The 17645-nt window shown below is 39.3% G+C and overlaps 1 protein-coding gene across 1 annotated transcript in view; it reads left to right on the top strand.

Moving 5' to 3' along the window:
- Positions 1–16277, top strand: part of SVOPL (SVOP like) — an 81300-nt gene extending 65023 nt beyond the window's left edge. Inside the window, exons 14-15 of the mRNA XM_043968211.1 lie at positions 7998–8111; positions 16088–16277. Coding sequence (XP_043824146.1) covers positions 7998–8111; positions 16088–16099 — 126 coding nt within the window. The 3' untranslated portion in view covers positions 16100–16277. The remainder of the gene's footprint in view (positions 1–7997; positions 8112–16087) is intronic.
- The last annotated feature ends 1368 nt before the right edge of the window (positions 16278–17645 follow it).

The raw sequence follows: 17645 nt of genomic DNA on the forward strand, positions 1-17645 counted from the left end.
GCTACCTCTCCTTTGTCTGAAAAGTTTTAAGTCTGTTCTGTCCAACAGAGGTAGGCACATTAGGATTTAGACTAGGTGATCTTTAGACTAAGGTCCCTTTAAATTCAGATCACATTGGTCTGTCCCCTTCCTTATCTATCATGAAATCTGAGACAAGAATGTTGCCTCCTCATGTTTCTGTCTACTTTGGGAACCAGTCCCTCTTGGTCAGACTCTGAATGTGAATCAGAAGAGCTGGACCACACTCCACATTTTGAAGGATGAAACTGGCATTAAGCCAAGTGTGAAGAACTGTATTGCCCATTGTGACTTTCGTAAAGGCTGGTGATGTGGCAGCCACAAAGACAGGCCTGGCTTCCAGGATAGTTTTGCTATCATCTGCCCTCATAGTCCATATATGGAGGATTTTTCTGTTCTGTGCATCAGATTTTAGGAAGCATATTGATGAACTGGAGTTTCCTGGGGTGGGGGATGGCAACTAAATGTTTTGGGGATTCAATTCTGTGCCAGATGGAGATCCAGGGAATTGAGCTGGAAGCATCTTTACACTAGAGGAGAGAGCTATCTACTTGCATTTGAAAGTCTACCGCGTGAAAGAGGAGTTAAACCCATTCTATTTGGTTCCACAGGAACAAAGGGTAGAAGTCACCAAGATGCAAAATTAGTGTTGCTATCTCTAAAGACTAACAGAGTCGTCCCTAAATGTCCAATGTTGTGAGTCAGAACTCCCCACACTCATACAGCACACAGCAGACCTCAAGTAGTTTGAATTAATGTTGTCCTCAGACTAATCTGGGATCCAGCTATGGGCCTTTGGGGGCAAAGAGTCGATATTGATGATTCTGGGACTTTGGACGGGAGCTCCTCAGGTCTTGGGGAATTTCTTTGCAAACAGCCTTTTTTTTTTTTTTTTTTGGTTTGAGGCAATTGGGGTTCAGTGACTTGCCCAGGGTCACACAGATAATAAGTGTCAAGTGTCTGAGGCTGGATTTGAACTCAGGTCCTCCTGACTCCAGGGCCGGTGTTCTATCCACTGTGCTACCTAGCTGCCCCAGCAAACTGCTTTTAATCTCCTTGCAGGCTGGCTTGCCACTTTTAGTTTTTGAGCTTTACTGTTTTGTGAAAATGTTTTAGCCTGGGGGTTATTGAATTTGTTTTATTTTTTAAAAAATGTGTATTTTACCCCTTAGACTTGGAATGATCCATTGCACCAAATGTGGAACCACGAAAGGGCCACCATTCATATCACTGAACAATACATAGATCTCTCTTGAACTAGATAATAAGATCCTGCTGGATGGTTAGGATTGACACCTAATTGACTTTTATATTCTCCTCAATGACAATACCAGCAAAGAAAGAAGGAAACAAGAACTTATTAAGCACCTACTATGTGCCAGGCAGCCAGGTGGCTCAGTGGATAGAGTACAGGACCAGGAGTCAGGAAGACCTGAGTTCAAATCCAGTCTCAGAAACTTAACTACCTATGTGACTTAATCTGTTTGCCTTAATTCACTGGAAAAGGAAATGACAAGTCATTCCAGTATCTCTGCCAAGAAAACCCCATGGACAGCACTGATATGTTATGGTCCGTGGCATCGAGAAGAACTAGACAAGACTGTATACCACCAATGACAATGTGCCAGGGACTGTGCTAAGTGCTTATAAATAGCATCTCATTTGATCCTTACAACTTTGGGAAGTAGGTGCTATTCTCATCCCCATTTTGCAGTTGAGAAACTGAGGCAAACAGGTTAAATGACCTGCTCAGAGTCAAAGAGCTTCCTAAGGTCTGAGGCTGGACTTGAACTCAGGCCCTCCTGATTCCAGGCTCAGTGCTCTATCTAATGTGCTTCCTTAGCAACTGGATAATCAGTTGTTGCTTAAGAGAAATGAATACGATGTTGTTTTATAATTTACAATATAGTTGTGTTGTTTTACAATTTACTTTCATACATTGGGTCACTTGATTCTCATAACTCTTCAATATACTATTCAGAATCCAATTATCAAGCTTCTTTATCAGGTTATAAGAAAACCATAACCCTCATTGCTGCTTCAAGCAGCTAGTTTATATGTATCCATTTTTAGGATTTTGAAGTTTATAACTGGGGAAATGGAGTCAAAGAATCACTTTGGGACTATAGAACAAATGTAACTTGCATGAACTGATGATGAGTGAGATGAGCAGAACTAGAACATTATACACAGTATCCATCAACATTATGTGTTAATCAACTGTGATAGACTGGATTCTTCTCACCAATACAATGGTACAAGAAAATTCCAGGGGCCTCATGATGGAAAAGGCTCTCCAAATCCAGAAAAAAACCAAAACAAAACTGTGGAATACGGATGCTGATTGAACCATACTATTTCTTTTGTTTTTGGTGCTGTTGTTTTTCTATTTTGAGGTTTTTCCTTATTGCTCTGACTCTTCTCTTATAGCATGACTGATGCAGAAATATGTTTAATGTTATGTGTATATATAAAACCTATTATCAGGTTGCCTGCTGTCTAGGGGAGTGGGGGAGAAAAATTTGATATTGGAAATCTTATATAAACAAATGCTGAAAACTATCTCTACATGTAACTGGAAAATACAGAACAAATGTAAGTGGACTATTTGTGAAATACATGACAGAAATGTGGATTTGGGGTTTCTCAGCATAAGTTACAAGTGGGTTGCAGCACATGCAGCAGACATGATTTGAAGCAGGAGTTGTTAGAAGTTTGGGGAGTAAATGTAGAAGCTGTTATTAGAAGCTGTGTACAGAGGCCAACATGGCTGAAAAGCCACTGGAAGCAGAGAAATGGAGACAGAAGAAAATAGTAGATTCTTGGAGCTGAAACCAGCTGATTAAAGATAGGGAGCCTTTTGCAGTTGATACAGGGAGCTGTTCTGAGTGGAGGAAAGTGCTGATGTTGGGAGCTGATTCAAGAAAAGACTGTCTTCCTTGATAAAGCTATTTACAACTTGAGAAAAAGGAAACACTTTAGGGGTTTGCCTGTTTTGTCCTTTTACTGCCTTGAGAAGACCGGAATAGCTTTGTAAATATTAGGTGCTTAAGGGAACTGATTTTCACTGAAATAATGTAATACAGCCAAGGGACTATATCTAGACGACTGAGTATCCAAGGCTCAATGTTCTAAGTAGCAGAGAAGTGGCTTTGTCCAGCAGGTGTCATCTGTTCCCTAAAGAGATCAGGAACATGAAGGCCTGGAGTCCAGGCTCATTGCTAGGTTTCTTTATTATTGGGTCTATTCCCACCCCAAAACGCTGTTTCCATTGGCGGGCTGGCTAGTAGGATTCAAGTTTATGAGTGGACTTATTTTATGATTATTCTTGCTTCATCCCGAGTAAATGCTTCATGATGGATAGTTTTTAAATGGGAAGCACACTGGGTGGGGACTCAGGAGCTCTAGATGTCAGTAGTAGATCAGTGTCTCAGCCCACACCTGTTACCCCCAGGACTCTTGAGAGTGAATTGTAACTTACTGAGGAAACCACCCTAATCACCCACTATAGATAGCTGGGATAAGTTAGCCCCCCAGTCTTGTAAGAGAGACCTGAAGAGAAGTGGGGGCCAGTGTAATGCCCACGTTACAAAATCAGAATAAATATACCTTAATTAGCCATCTAAACACCTATAACTTTTCCCAAAAAAGGACAGAAAGAGGATTTTATTGTAATTTTTCATCATTGGTCACAATCCTTAGGCCATATAAGGGTTGGCTGAAGGAACTTGGGTTGTTTAGCCTTGAAATGAGAAGCTGGGGGTGGGGACAGAGACAGTTGTCTTCAAATACCTAAAAGTGTCACGTGAAAGGAGGACTTGGCTTGATTGCAGAAGGAAGACTTGGGGACAAGGGGCAGAAGTTGCAAAGAGATATTTAGATTTGATGTAGGAGAAAAAACACCTAACAATTAGAGATATGCAAAACTGAAATGGGCTGCCTTGGGAGGCAGTGAGTTCCCCTTCATTGGCTGTCTTCAGCAGAGGCTCAATGACCATTTATTCATTGTGTCATAGTGGGGATTCTTTTTTCTGGGCATGGGTGAATTAGGCAGTGGTTGTGGTCCCTTGCAACTCTGAAATATTTTTATACATACATAATCCATCCATCCATATAAATATAGATAGATACACATATATATGCATACACACATAAATATATATGATATTTTCTGAGGATAAACGGTGGATATCTCTTTAGTTTCTAGATGGAAAGGAAAGAGCCAGGCTAATGCCCTGGTATTGGTCTGGGGATAGCATGTGCTAAATGAGGAAGTGGGAAATAAATCACTGAAATCACATAAACTCCCCTCTTCCTCCTGATGAAATTGGATGTGACCAGCAGGGAATGGGGTTGGAAATGCCTAAGCCTTAGACGAGAGGTTCCTTTTTGGGTGTCCCCCAAGTTATTGGCTGGGCAGGGGTTGAGGTGGAAAGTGAGAATTCATTCTTTACATCAGGTCAGAGTACTATGTGCCAGCACAAAACACGATACAGTATGTCATCTACTCTAATGGCTCACAAAAAACCATTCAATCTTTAGAGAAATATATTTGCAAATTATACTATATTAATGTTAACTTACGGAATAATAGTATAGTTGTTTACCTTCATTTCCACTCCCCCCCACCCTTCACTGGGTAGTGAGGAGGTAGCATGGGGACTACAGAAGAAAGTCCATTGGCTCTAGAGTCTGAACCTAGGTTCAAACCCCAGCTAACTTACTATTTTCATGACCTTGGACAAATGAGTTAGGTTCTTTGGGCCTCAGTTTCCTTAATGGCAAAATGTCTTTTTTCATTTTCAAATTTATGATTCACAGCTTGAAATTTCCTTGACTACTACTTTCCTCATCCTGCTAGGTGGATAAATATAAACCCTTGAACGTACTACATCATTTTAAAAAGAATTTCTTGATGACATTTTTCTTTTTTTCTGTGTGGAAGTAATCCCACTATCTTTGAACATAATCCATTTTGTAAACTGGATTTTCGGTACATTATTCCCTTTAAGTGGATGATATCTGGGAGAGGAAATCTATTGACTGGATGGTAGTGAAGTAGTTTTCCCATTCTTCCTCTCCCTTCCCTTCTTCCAGTACATCACTCTTTTTCATTCTTCTTCTTTTGAGATTATCCTGATTCTCACCCATATCCTCTAAATACTCTCCCTAAACAGCCCTATTTATGGTAAAGTTCTGAGGCATTACATGAATCATCTTCCTATGTAGGGATGTAAACAGTTTAACCTTGTTTAATTCCTTTTGGCTTATCATTTTATGCTTCTCTTGAGTCTTGTGTTTGAATGTCAAATTTCCTGTTCTCCTCTGGTCTTTTCATCAGGAATGCTTCAGTCTCCTATTTCATTAAATGCCCATTTCCACCCCCACCCCCACCCCCCAACAGCATAGGATTATACTGTTTTGCTGGACAGGCTATTCTTGGTTGTAATCCTAGCTCTTTGGCCTTCCAAAATTCCATAATCCAAGCCCGCTGCTCCTTTACAGTGGTAGCCACTCAATCTGGTGTGATACTGACTGTGGCTCTGTGGTATTTGAACTATTTCTTTCCTGGGGCTTGCAGTATTTTCTCTTTGATCTGAGAGTTCTGGATCTGAGGCTACAATGTTCCTGGAAGTGTTCATTTTGGGATTTCTTTTAAGAGATGACTGGCGGATTCTTTCAATTTCTGCTTTGCCCTCTGGTTCTATTCTATCTGGACAGTTTTCCTTTTTAATTTCTTACAATATGTCTAGACTTTTTTTGTTAATGGCTTTCATGTAGTCCAATCATTCTTAAGTTATTTCTCTCTGATATGCTTTCCAAGTTAGTTGTTTTTCCGAAGAGATATTTCACATTTTCTTCATTTCCCCTCCCCCCAATCTATTGACTTTTTTGGGGATGTTTCATGGAGTTATCTTCCACTTGGCCAATTCTGATTTTTAAAGCATTTTTTGGTATTTCTTTACTGAGCTGTTAATTCTGCTTACATAATTTTCTCACATAGCATGTCTCCCCCTCAATTTATCCTCTACAATTCTTATTTGACTAAATTGCTCTTTATTAAAAAAAAAAAAAAAAGCTTTAACTTGGGAATTTTTGGGCTTGTATCCAAACTGCATTTTTTGAGGCTTTGTCTATAGATATTTTCAAGTCATTGTCTTCAGTTTGTCTTGAGCTTCCCTGTCACCATATTAACTTTTTATGGTCAGGTTCCTCCCCACCCCGCCTCCCCCCATTTTCTCTTTTTATTGACTCTGGACTTTAATACATTAGAGTTGGGCTCTACTAACCCCTGGGGGAGATTTCTGGCCTGAGTCTCTGGCTATGTTTTCCTGCTATTTTCACAGCTCAGTCTGGGAGCCCCAAAGTTTTCAGTGCTTCCCAGTGGTGTGATCTGGGGATAGGTCTGTTCATTGCCATTCTGGTCTGCACTGTAGAGTCCTGACCCAGTCTGGGTGTGTTGGCTTGTATATGGTTAAGTTTCTGTAGATTGCTGCTGGACTTGGTCACAATGAGCCTACTGTGAAGTTCTATAGGCTCAGAGAGATTGAACTGGTGGTTCTCTTCCACTGCAGGCTTGTGTGTAGCACTAAAGGTTAGAAACAAATCCACTCTACTCTTGGGCTCAGAGCCACACACCTATGGTTCTAGCACTAGTTCCTTGCTTCTCATATAGATAAAACCCCTGCTCCCTCATGATCACAACTGGTTCTTTGCCCTAGAACTGTGTATCAGTGGATGCAGCTGCCAGATTGCACCCATTCCTGCTCTAGTGCTAGTATGGGGATCGCCTGGGTTCTCTTTCTGTCCAGGTGTTCAGTGCCCTTATCACCCTGGATGCTGGGTTGCTCCCCAATGCTGCTACTGCTTCCACGTATTAACATGTTGTTGTACTTGTACTACCCTCCTGGCCAGTCCCCACCAGTGTCTATGGATGTGTATTTTCCTAAGCTGCGAGGGGCTGGAAAAATGACTCAGTGTGACTCTTTCTTGGCTTTCCTGATCAGAGTTCAGGCTGGTGTGTCTTATAGGTCATTTGTGAAAGAGCTAAGGAAAAACTGCTCTCTTGTTCTGCCACCTTGACTCTGATGGCTGATTGGGTGGTGGTGAATGGAAGGTAAACTTGGGCTCTAGTTCATTTTCCAAATTTGTAAAGTGAGGAAGTTGGACTAGATGATCTATAAGCTCTCTTCCAGATCAAGTATGTTTTATTTTAAGTATTATTCTGGCCCTGGATGGTCTGATCATAACTCATTTAATTCTCTGTGGAATGGATATTTTTAAACTACACTGCCCTTTTCTCACTCTAAGCACCTAATATAACTATCTTATTGGATCCTTACACAGATAGATACCTAACAATTTTCAAATTCCTCATCTGAATGTTTGCAGTGAGAAGCATAGGGAGAGTGGTGTTTGTTCCAGTCAAAGCCCCGGCACTGAGAACAGAGTTTTGTACAAAGAACCCTAGACAGGGACAAGACCTTAGTCTGAGTCCCTTCTCCAAAACTTAATAGTTCTGGAGCTTGTAAAATGCTAAAGCTGTGACCAAGCAGTAAGTGCAGAGGATGCAGGGCTGGAAAGGATCTTAAAGGTCATCTAGTATTAAACCCCCTTTATTTTAGTTAAGGAAACTGAGATCTAGGGAGAGGAGATGCCAAAGTCAGAGCCAGAAATCAAAGATAGGTTCCTTGACTCCAACTCTGTCTCATCTGGTTAACATGGTGTGGTCTAGTAATTTCTGGTATTGCTTAAAAGCATATGGCTTTAGGGGCAGGTAGGTGGCGCAGTGGATAAAACACCGGCCCTGGATTCAGGAGGACCTGAGTTCAAATTTGACCTCAGACACTAACTGTGTAACACCGGGCAAGTCACCCTCCACACCCCGTCCCCCCCCCAAAAAAAAAGCAGCATCTGGCCTTTCTGGCACTCCTCTGCTCCCAAGGGTGCAGCTGACTCACTTTCTTGGTCACTTGCAGGTTCTTATGAGTGCATCATTCCTGGGAGCCCTGTGTCTTTTCTCATCTGTCTGTGTTGTGTGTGCCATTTCTGCATTCACACTTCCCATTGAGACTAAAGGAAGGGCCCTTCAGGTAGGTAACAATGCTAAACCGTTTAGTGCTTTACACTACCACTTACTTCCTTTGCTTTTAAATTCCCTGGTTCTAGGAAAGAGATTGGCAAATGTGTTTAGTGGAGTGCACCAGATTACAATAGGGTTCAGTACCTTGAAGGCAAAGCCGTGAAGACCCCCATTATGGGACATACATCTAAAAACACATATTCCACGCAAGTATTAATTTGATGCCTCAGCATGGCAGGAAGAGGACCATGAAGCCTGGGCCAACGGAATACTAGCTCTGCCAAGTTTCAGTAAGCTGTAAAAATGTATTATTTTCAATGGATGTTTTTATATGAATCTCAACTATATATTCTTATACAATTTATAAAATACATATTACTATTATTACATTAAAAACATATTGACATGGTTCTATAGTATATATGAGTTAATAGAGTCCAATCAGCAAAGTCCTACTTTTTGTAAGATATAGCAGCAGAATGTAAACTTCTAGCAGGTTCTATACCATGCTGGAAAGGCTTTGAATTGGAGTCTGGCTTTTGGTTGTGTTCTTTAACCATAGACTATCGTCATGTACTTTGGAGCGGTTCACTGCCAGGTTGACCAAGCAGCACTTTGTAAAATTCATGGTAATGTCTGAGGTGCATTATGGGTTGCTTCTACAAAGGCAGTTTCATTTAAGGAGATGAATCAATGTTGGCTTTTCCACACCAGTGATATTGTGGCTCCTCTGACATACTGAGGAATACAACAAAGACTAAACAATGACAATTTGTGAGGTGCCTTTTTATAATTCAAGCTTATGCCCTATGAAGTCTTCTGGCCTTCTCCTGGTAGGACATTGGGTTTAGCAGATTAGCTAAATTGCCTTGGAAGGCAGGGAGAACTTGTGCTTGGTGGACAGAGAGCACGATACATGAGGAAGAGAAACAATGTCAGCAAAAAGAACTTGTGGATGCAGGGCTCAGACAGGGCTTGGTTGCTGAAAGGAGCTGTGAGAAGGTGAGAATACCTGAAAGCCCCAGAGGACCTTGTATGGGACTTTGCCCTTTGTGCAGTTTGGGGAAGGGAAGAGTGGGAGCAGTGGTAGTCCTGAAACAATATGGTATAGTGGAAAAGTCAGGAATGATATTAGTTGACTTTAGAGGAGGCAGGTCATTTAACTTAAGGAATGGTTTCCTAAAATTGAAACATGGCTAATATTTTCCATTGGCCAGGAGAGAGCAATTGGTGTGTGTGTGTAGCTTTAAGATCTCAAACAATCACTTCCTATTGGTTTCTTGGTTAACCTTCTCTGAGAGTTTATTGGTTTTTTTTGGAAGACAAGAGGTGTATATGATTTCAGTGTATTGCTCCCGATGTGGAAATTCCCTCCATTGATTCAGAGAGGCAATTTATCTGTAATTGACTATCTTACAGTAAGAATTAATGGAAAGCACCAGCCCTGGATTCAGGAGTACGTGAGTTCAAATCCGGCCTCAGACACTTGACACTTACTAGCTGTGTGACCCTGGGCAAGTCACTTATCCCCAATTGCCTCACTTAAATTTTTTTTTTTTTGCAGGGCAATAGGGGTTAAGTGACTTGCCCAGGGTCACACAGCTAGTAAGTGTCAAGTGTCTGAGGCCGGATTTGAACTCACGTACTCCTGAATCCAGGGCCGGTGCTTTATCCACTGCGCCACCTAGCTGCCCCTAAATTTTTTTTTTTTTAATGGAAGAACTTAAATTGATTTCTGATTCCAAAATTAGCCCTCTATCTATTATGCCACAATGGTTCTCTTAAGGTTCTTAGAGCACAGATATTCTAGTTGGAAGAGGTAGATAATCTTCCAATTCTTGGCTTCAGGTGAGAAAAATTATCTTAAAGCCAATGAACTCCACTGATTGCATTTTTGCCTTATTTTGTGAGTGCCTGGGTCAGTGCTACATAATGGAAAATAGCTGAAATGGTATAAGGAATATGTTATATAGAATTCCAGCTGTTACTTTGAATCAATGAACCCAAAGACTGTATCTCTTTGCTAATGCAACTCAGCCAGAGTCTCCACTCCATCCATGGCCTAGGAGAGAAAAACGGACCTCTTACTATTAATTACTAGTCTGACACATATCAAAAAGGAAAAGCCTTCTTCTAACTTTTCCAACAAAGGCTCATCCATTCTTCCTGAAGCTCTATAGTAAAGGGAAATTCACTATATCCTGAAGCAGGCTGTTTTACTTCTGGAGACCACAGCTCTAATTGATCATTACATTTTGAAAAAAGAATTCAGCCAAAATCTACTTAATTTCCATCCATGATATTCAATTCTGCTTTCTAGGGCTAAGTAATACAAAGCTAATCTCTATCCCTACATGACAGACCTTCTGTTACTTTGAGACAGCTATCAAAGTCTCCCATCTGCTACAGATTAAAGTTCAAACTGATCCTCATATGGAATGGTTTTGATTGCCTTTCCTATCCTGCTTGTGCTTTCTGAAAGTGCTCTAGATGATCATGAATATCTTTTATACTATAGTACTTACATCTCCCTTGTTTTTAATACTATACTTTTAAAATTGCTGTCTAAAATTCCATTAACTTTTGGGAACACTTACAAAGAACTTGTGGTTCACACTAAATCTCATAATTTTTCCATATAGATTATTTTGTCAAGGCATGTCTGATTCTTGACATGTAAAAGTTTTATTTATTTTTTAAACCAGGAAATGTTATCTTCCCCAAAGAAATGCTTGCTATCTTATTAGAGTTGGCCCATCCTCCAGTTCTGTTGAGATTTTAAAAAAAATTAAACTTTTTTTATTTCTAAAATCTTTCTCTTCCATCTCATCACATACCCACTGCAAAAGCAAGGAAGAAACCCATTACAAATATGTATAGTCAGTCAAAACAATACATCATTAATGCCCCTCTTCTAGTCCTACAATTGTTTCATTCTCTACTCTGAGTCTGCCACTTCTCTATCTGGAGGTAGAAAGTGTTTCATCCTGAGTGTTCTGGAATTATGGCTGGTCATTGTGATCAATCGAGTTCCTAAATCATTCAAACTTTTCTTTACAATACTGTTACTGTATAAATTGTTCTCCTTGTTCTGCTCACTTCATTTTGTGTTAGTTCACAGAAATTTTCCCAGAGTTCTTTTAAATCATCCTCTTCATCATTTCTTATAGCACAATAGAACATTCACATACCACAATTTGTTCAGCCATTCCCCAATTAAGAGGCATTCCCTTAGTTTCCAATTCTTTGCCATCGCAAAAAGATGTTTTATTTTTCTACTATGGATCCTTTTCCTTTGATATCTTTGGTTAGAGACCTATTGTTAGGTCAATGGTCAGCTTAATGTCTTTTGGAGCATAGTTCCAAACTACTTTTGATAATGGTGAGGCCAGCCACACCAATACTGCATCAATGTAACCGTTTTCCCACAACCTCTTCAGCATATCATTTTCTTTTTGTCAACTCCAACAATCTGATGGGTGTGAAGTGGCACTTCAGATCTTTTTTAATTTATGTTTTTCTAATTATTGGTAATCAATGAATTATTAGTGATGCAGAGCATTTTGTCCTGTGAGTATTATTAGTAGCTTTAATTTCTTTCTCTGAAAACTGCCTTTTCATATCCTTTGACCATTTATCAATTGGAAAATAACTTATTCTTTTCCTTAATTTACTCTCTCTTTTCTAAATTTAGCTGTACTGGTTTATGAAAAACAGTAATTTTGTGTAATCAAAATTGTCCAATTTACCTATTCTGAGCTAATGTCATGTGTGGACAGTTTTCTTGCCTCTATATCTGTTCATAGATCTTTCCATCCTTCTCTGTATTTATCACTTCTTATGGTACAGTAGTACTCCAATACATTCATGTACCACATTTTGTTTAGCCATTCCCCAACTAATTTGATTCCCCAGAGAGATTTCAAACTCAGCCACTTAGTCCACAAGTGTTTATTAAATGCTTACTATATACAGGCAAGGCACTATACTAAACACTGTTGATGAAAAAGAAAGGTAAAAACTTTCTCTGCTTTCAATGAGCTCCCATTCTAATGGGAGTAAATATGTAAAGAATTATATACATTCAAGATATACCCAGAATAGGTAAATGGAAGGTAATGTTAAAGGGAAAGTCAAAATAAAACATCTTTTCCTTAAAATCCACACCTCATCCATATTTACCTTTTTCTGTTGAGGACACCATCATCTTTCAGTAACACAGGCTACCAACCTCCATCATGCACAATTCTTCTGACTTGGTCTCAGCATCCAATGAGTTGCCAAACCTTATTGATTTTACCTTCATGTCTCTTGTCATCTTCTCTCTAGCCACATGACAACCATAAGCCACCATCAGACCTTTTCCTGTCACCTGGACCATTATAATAGCCTAAGTGATGTTCCTGCTTCATCTCTTCTTCCCCCAAAGTATCCTCTACACAGTTGCCAAACTGACTTAAACCACTTTTTCTAGGAGTTTGGCTGTGAATAAGAAGAGAGATTTCAAAAACATTTAGAGGGGATGGTGCAGTCTAAGGATGTTTTTAGGCACCAGACAAAGAACCAGAAGGTAGAGAGATGATCGTGAGAGGCTATGAGTTGAAAGAGATGGGGTCAAAAGTATAAAATGAGGGGCTGACTGGATAAGTAAAGTGGTCATAAATGGAGGGTAATTTGAAAGGCTTTTCAGTTGTTGGAAAGGTATCTATTTTCTCAGTCAAGACACAAGGTGAGGTCCTATGTTAAGAATGTGGAGGAAGTGGTATGAGAAGTTTGAGACACAAGACAGATTTGAACAGCTTCTGCAGGGAGTAAGACTGAGGACCAGAAAATGCAGTAGGAGTCTTGTCTCCAGGAAAGGAACACTGAGGTTATTAGCATGAACTTGTAGAGGACACAGTCAGCTTGGTTGATTTCTTCCAGGTCACTCAGCAACACGTGAGCTGAGCAAAAGAGGGAGGTGGTAGCAATAATCCAGGGTTGAATTTCAGTGTCAAAAGGGCAAGGTATTTCAGAGTAGATAATAGGGCAGAGGCAAACTCATTGACTAAGAAATTAGAGCAGGAGAGAGTCTGGAGGGATGGAGATTCCGGTGAGGATAAATAGGTGTAGGAGGGATTAGGCAGTGAGAAAGATGAAAGAGGTTATGATCGGATAAAATTATTTCAGAATGTGCTAACCTTGAAGGTGGAATTCTTTGAAATGTAGTTTTTGTCCCTGTATCCTCAGCACTTCTCACTGCATGGCACTTTAAAAACTTACTGAATTCCACAATACACTTGATGGCTCTCACATTAGCTTCATGGATGTGGGTGTGTACTACATGATAATATGGTTAAGAGATGAAACTGACTGAAACCCAGTCATTTAGGGAGGCTGCAGATTTCAATAGAGGGAGATATCCTTTAGAACAAGCCTTCTAGCTCTGTGTCCTTGCATCTGTTCAATATTTTTTACCAATAATTTGGATGAAGGGATGGATGCCACCCGCGTCCCATTTGCAGGTATCTTGAAAGATGGAAGGAAAAAAAAAATCTCAGCAACTTAACACTGGGCAGAATTGTAAAATTAATCTAAATTGTAAAGTCAGTTAAAAAAAAGAAAAACAGGGGCAGCTAGATAGCACAGTGGATAAAGCACCAGCCCTGGATTCAGGAGTACCTGAGTTCAAATCCAGCCTCAGACACTTGACACTGACTAGCTGTGTGACCCTGGGCAAGTCACTTAACCCCCATTGCCCCACAAACAAACAAACAAACAAACAAACAAACAAAAAAAAAAAAGAAAAGAAAAACAACAAACAACCTTCCAAAGGATAGGATACAGAGAAGTGCCTAAACAGCAATTCATCAGAAAATGATTTGGGGATTTTAGTGTGTGACAAGCTCAATGAGTCAACAGTATCAACAAGGCAGTCAAAATTCCAATGTACTTAGGCCAGTGGTGTCAAGCGCAAATAGAGTGTCATTAATCCATACATAAAGATCCTTGTGGGTCCCACGATGACTTAGTTTTAAAATTTAATATTTTTCTAGTTTGTGTTTTTATTTATATTTAGTTTTTTTTTTTTTTAATTTTCATCTGGTTTGGACAACACATGATATTGCAGGATGTATGTACCCCTCTCTTTCAGGCTACATTACAGAAGTATATGGTTGACAGGAAGATAAAAAGGCATCTAATTAATTTTATAGAGCAAACGACACCTTGAAAGCTTCTTCTCCAAAAAGTTATCTCAAATGCATATGTCCTAATTATACAATATATACCTTGAAAGATGAGATAAGCTTGTTCAATGACCCTAACTAATAACAAATGAATAAAACAATGTATTCTAAGCCAGCGTTTGACACTCTGATGTCCCGAACCAGAATCAAATTTAAGTGGTTGAAATTAGGTTGGATCTTGAAGGGGTTCCTGTAAAACCAAGCAAATTGCCTCCTTTTCAAGGCTGAGCTCCAACAGATGTACCTATTTTTGGCTGATGTTTCACTGAATAACCCCCACAATCATTCAATAGTTTTAATTGTCCAAAAAGGAAAATCCAAGAAGGTGAAGGCCTATTATCCAAATTATTCTACACAGAAAGATTTAGTCCTTAGCTTAGTAAGTGACAAGAAGTTCCTTTACAAAAGATTTTTTTATTACGAGGACAACTTATCCATACATCAATATGACTCTTGGACACTGTAGATGAATGAGTTGGAAACAGGACTGAACAAGAGGAAATTGATTAGGTGGTCTTTGGAAAACTACAAAGGTCTTTCAATGACCCTAAGCTTCCTCTTGAAACAGCAAAAGCTCTTCTGTCCAACATTAATAGTCTCCTGGTAATGATTTATGCCTGTGAGTAATGGAAATCTATAGTCTCTGAAGTATTAAAACTGAATGATGTGCAAAGGGAAACGGAGAACCAGAAGGTGGGCTTAAACAGTCTGGAACATATTACAAATGCGGAATTATGGGGGAGAAGTATAAATAATGTCAGCCACAAAATGATCAAAAGAGACTGGCCAGTTACATGAACTAATCCATAGATAGTCCTCATTTTCTCTGGAGTCCTCAACAAAGGTTACTAGCCTATTAGGTGGATGCCCTGCCGCAAATTTCTGTGAGGACTGAACAACAATTGCATAGCCAAGGTGATAGCTCCTAATCTGCATCCTTGTAGGGAAAGACCATAGGAGATAATCTATCCACTGGAACAGTGGAGTTTCCAGAATAGGAAAGGTGATTGTCTTTGCCTAGCTACCTCTGCCCTGGTAAGAGTACATCTGCAGCACTTTGTTCACTTCCAGATGCCATAAGGGCATTTGGAAAATAGAATGTTTGAAACAGGGCAATCAGATGAAAACTCTTGATCACACCATATGAGATTTGGTTAAAGCACCTGGGTATGTGTGTTTAAGGTCGATTCTAACTCTAATACTCTGGAAACTCCCCACACAAGCACTGCATTTCCTGGAAAGTAGGGCAACATCACTTTTAAGATAGTATTGTCTATTCCTTTAGAGTAAGGAATGTTTTTCACCCCAGCAGTAAACACTACACAGCAGTAACTGTACCATTCCAATATAACTCAATGTGTACTGACTTGGTGAAGCGGAGTCCAAATATGACCTGAGAACTACCGCATAGAATTATACCTTTGTGGTCATTTCAATGAGACTGAAATGGGATACTTTACCATCTGTCTAGGAATGGGGTCAAACCTTAAAGTTCTTCCTAAAAAAACCAAGAAAAGAGCTAAAAATCAAGCTTTGTTCCTCTTGCATTAGTCTAACAACTAACTTTAGAGATGGCATTGCACCATAATGTATGTTTAGACTAGTATCTAAACCCTAATCTTAAATAAGTTTACAAAAAGAAACATACTATGATGGTAGCAGATTAAGTTAATGCCCAATGTTGGGCATCTCATTTGATTAGTAAAGCAAAAAGTGATCATTGTCATATTCTGATCTATTCAATTTATCTTTTTCACAGCAAGGAAAATGAAGACATGCAAAGGATAACCAAATGGAGAAGCTGATTTTATTTTTCACAAACATGTTCTTGAGGTAGTTTTATTTTACCCTCTCCCTACTCCTACAATTTATCTCGAGTTCACTTCTGTATAATATGTCATGAAGGAACAATTTTTTTACAGATCTGAAAGGTGGTTTACCTTACTGGGCCTTTTCCTCCTGAGATTCAATAAATACCTGTTATACCACCCAAAGCAGTCTCTTCTTATCCCAGCAGGCATCAGAAACAAAAAAGCTCCACATAGCTTTCTCTGCCTCTCTGGACTTCTACAACAGTGCTGTTCAATGCTTTGTGTGTATGAGGTGCCCAACAAATGCAAAAAGGAGTTTTAGAAAAAAGGGATTTCAGGTTGTACTTCATGTTTGGGAAAGGTTGTATATAGAGATATTTTTGAGAGTACTCTTGACCCTGGAGTAAGTCATTTAACCTCTCTGACCTTAGTTTTCTCATCTTACAGATGGGGGATTGGGAGTTATTACATCATGACTTTAAAGTCTGAATTTCTGCTGATGTCTGCTAACTTTGCCCTAATTATTAAAATCCACTGTGCTCATATTTATACTACCATCAAGTGGAAACTAAATGGTAATGTGAAAAAGCACTAGCTCTGGGGGCAGAGGAACTCAAAATCCTGGCTGTCACTTAATTTTGAACCTCTTTAGGATTTAGTCTCCTAATCTATAAACTAATGATATTAAAAAGTTAAGGGAGGGGCAGCTAGGTGGCGCAGTGGATAGAGCACTGGCCCTGGAGTCAGGAGTACCTGAGTTCAAATCTGACCTCAGACACTTAACACTTACTAGCTGTGTGACCCTGGGCAAGTCACTTAACCCCAATTGCCTCGCTAAAAAAACAAAAACAAAAACAAAAAACAAAAAAGTTAAGGGCACTGCAACTCTAAATCTGTGGTCTTATAAAATATAAAATCATTTTTAAAAAGTGAGTTTCCATAGTTTATTAGTCATTGCTTATCAGTGAGCAAAGCAATGATAAGGGCAACAAATTTTGAAAACCATGGACCTGGGTTCTACCACAGACTGACTAAAAGAATGTAAGTCATAACTTTTCTGATCTCCAGGCTTCAGATCTATGAGATAATATAGCTGCAGTGTCTACTTTATAGGGCCATGAATAAGGCTCACGAGATAAAGAATTTAAAAATTATGCACACACAAAATTGTTACATAAATGTGCGACATTTTTAACTAGTAAATGAAATATTTTAAGAATACAATTTGCCTTGCTTCAGAAGTAGGGCATAAAAAATTTTAAAAATTAAGATTCTTCTCAAGATTTCTTGAAATTAAGAACAAAGATTTCTTAAGAAAGATTCCTAATATCTAATTTATGCATATCAATTTTTTTCTCCCAAAGTTTGCACCAGGAAGCAAATTATATTTAACTTTTCTCAGAAGAAAAATGAGCAGAGAACTTTGCTGTGCTTACACAACTCTAAGAATTTTAAAAAACGTTTTGTGTAAGCCGATTCTTCTAATATTGACCCTTTTCCAAAAAT

Source organism: Dromiciops gliroides, chromosome 5 (genome assembly GCF_019393635.1).
Source record: "Dromiciops gliroides isolate mDroGli1 chromosome 5, mDroGli1.pri, whole genome shotgun sequence".
NCBI lineage: Eukaryota > Metazoa > Chordata > Mammalia > Microbiotheria > Microbiotheriidae > Dromiciops > Dromiciops gliroides.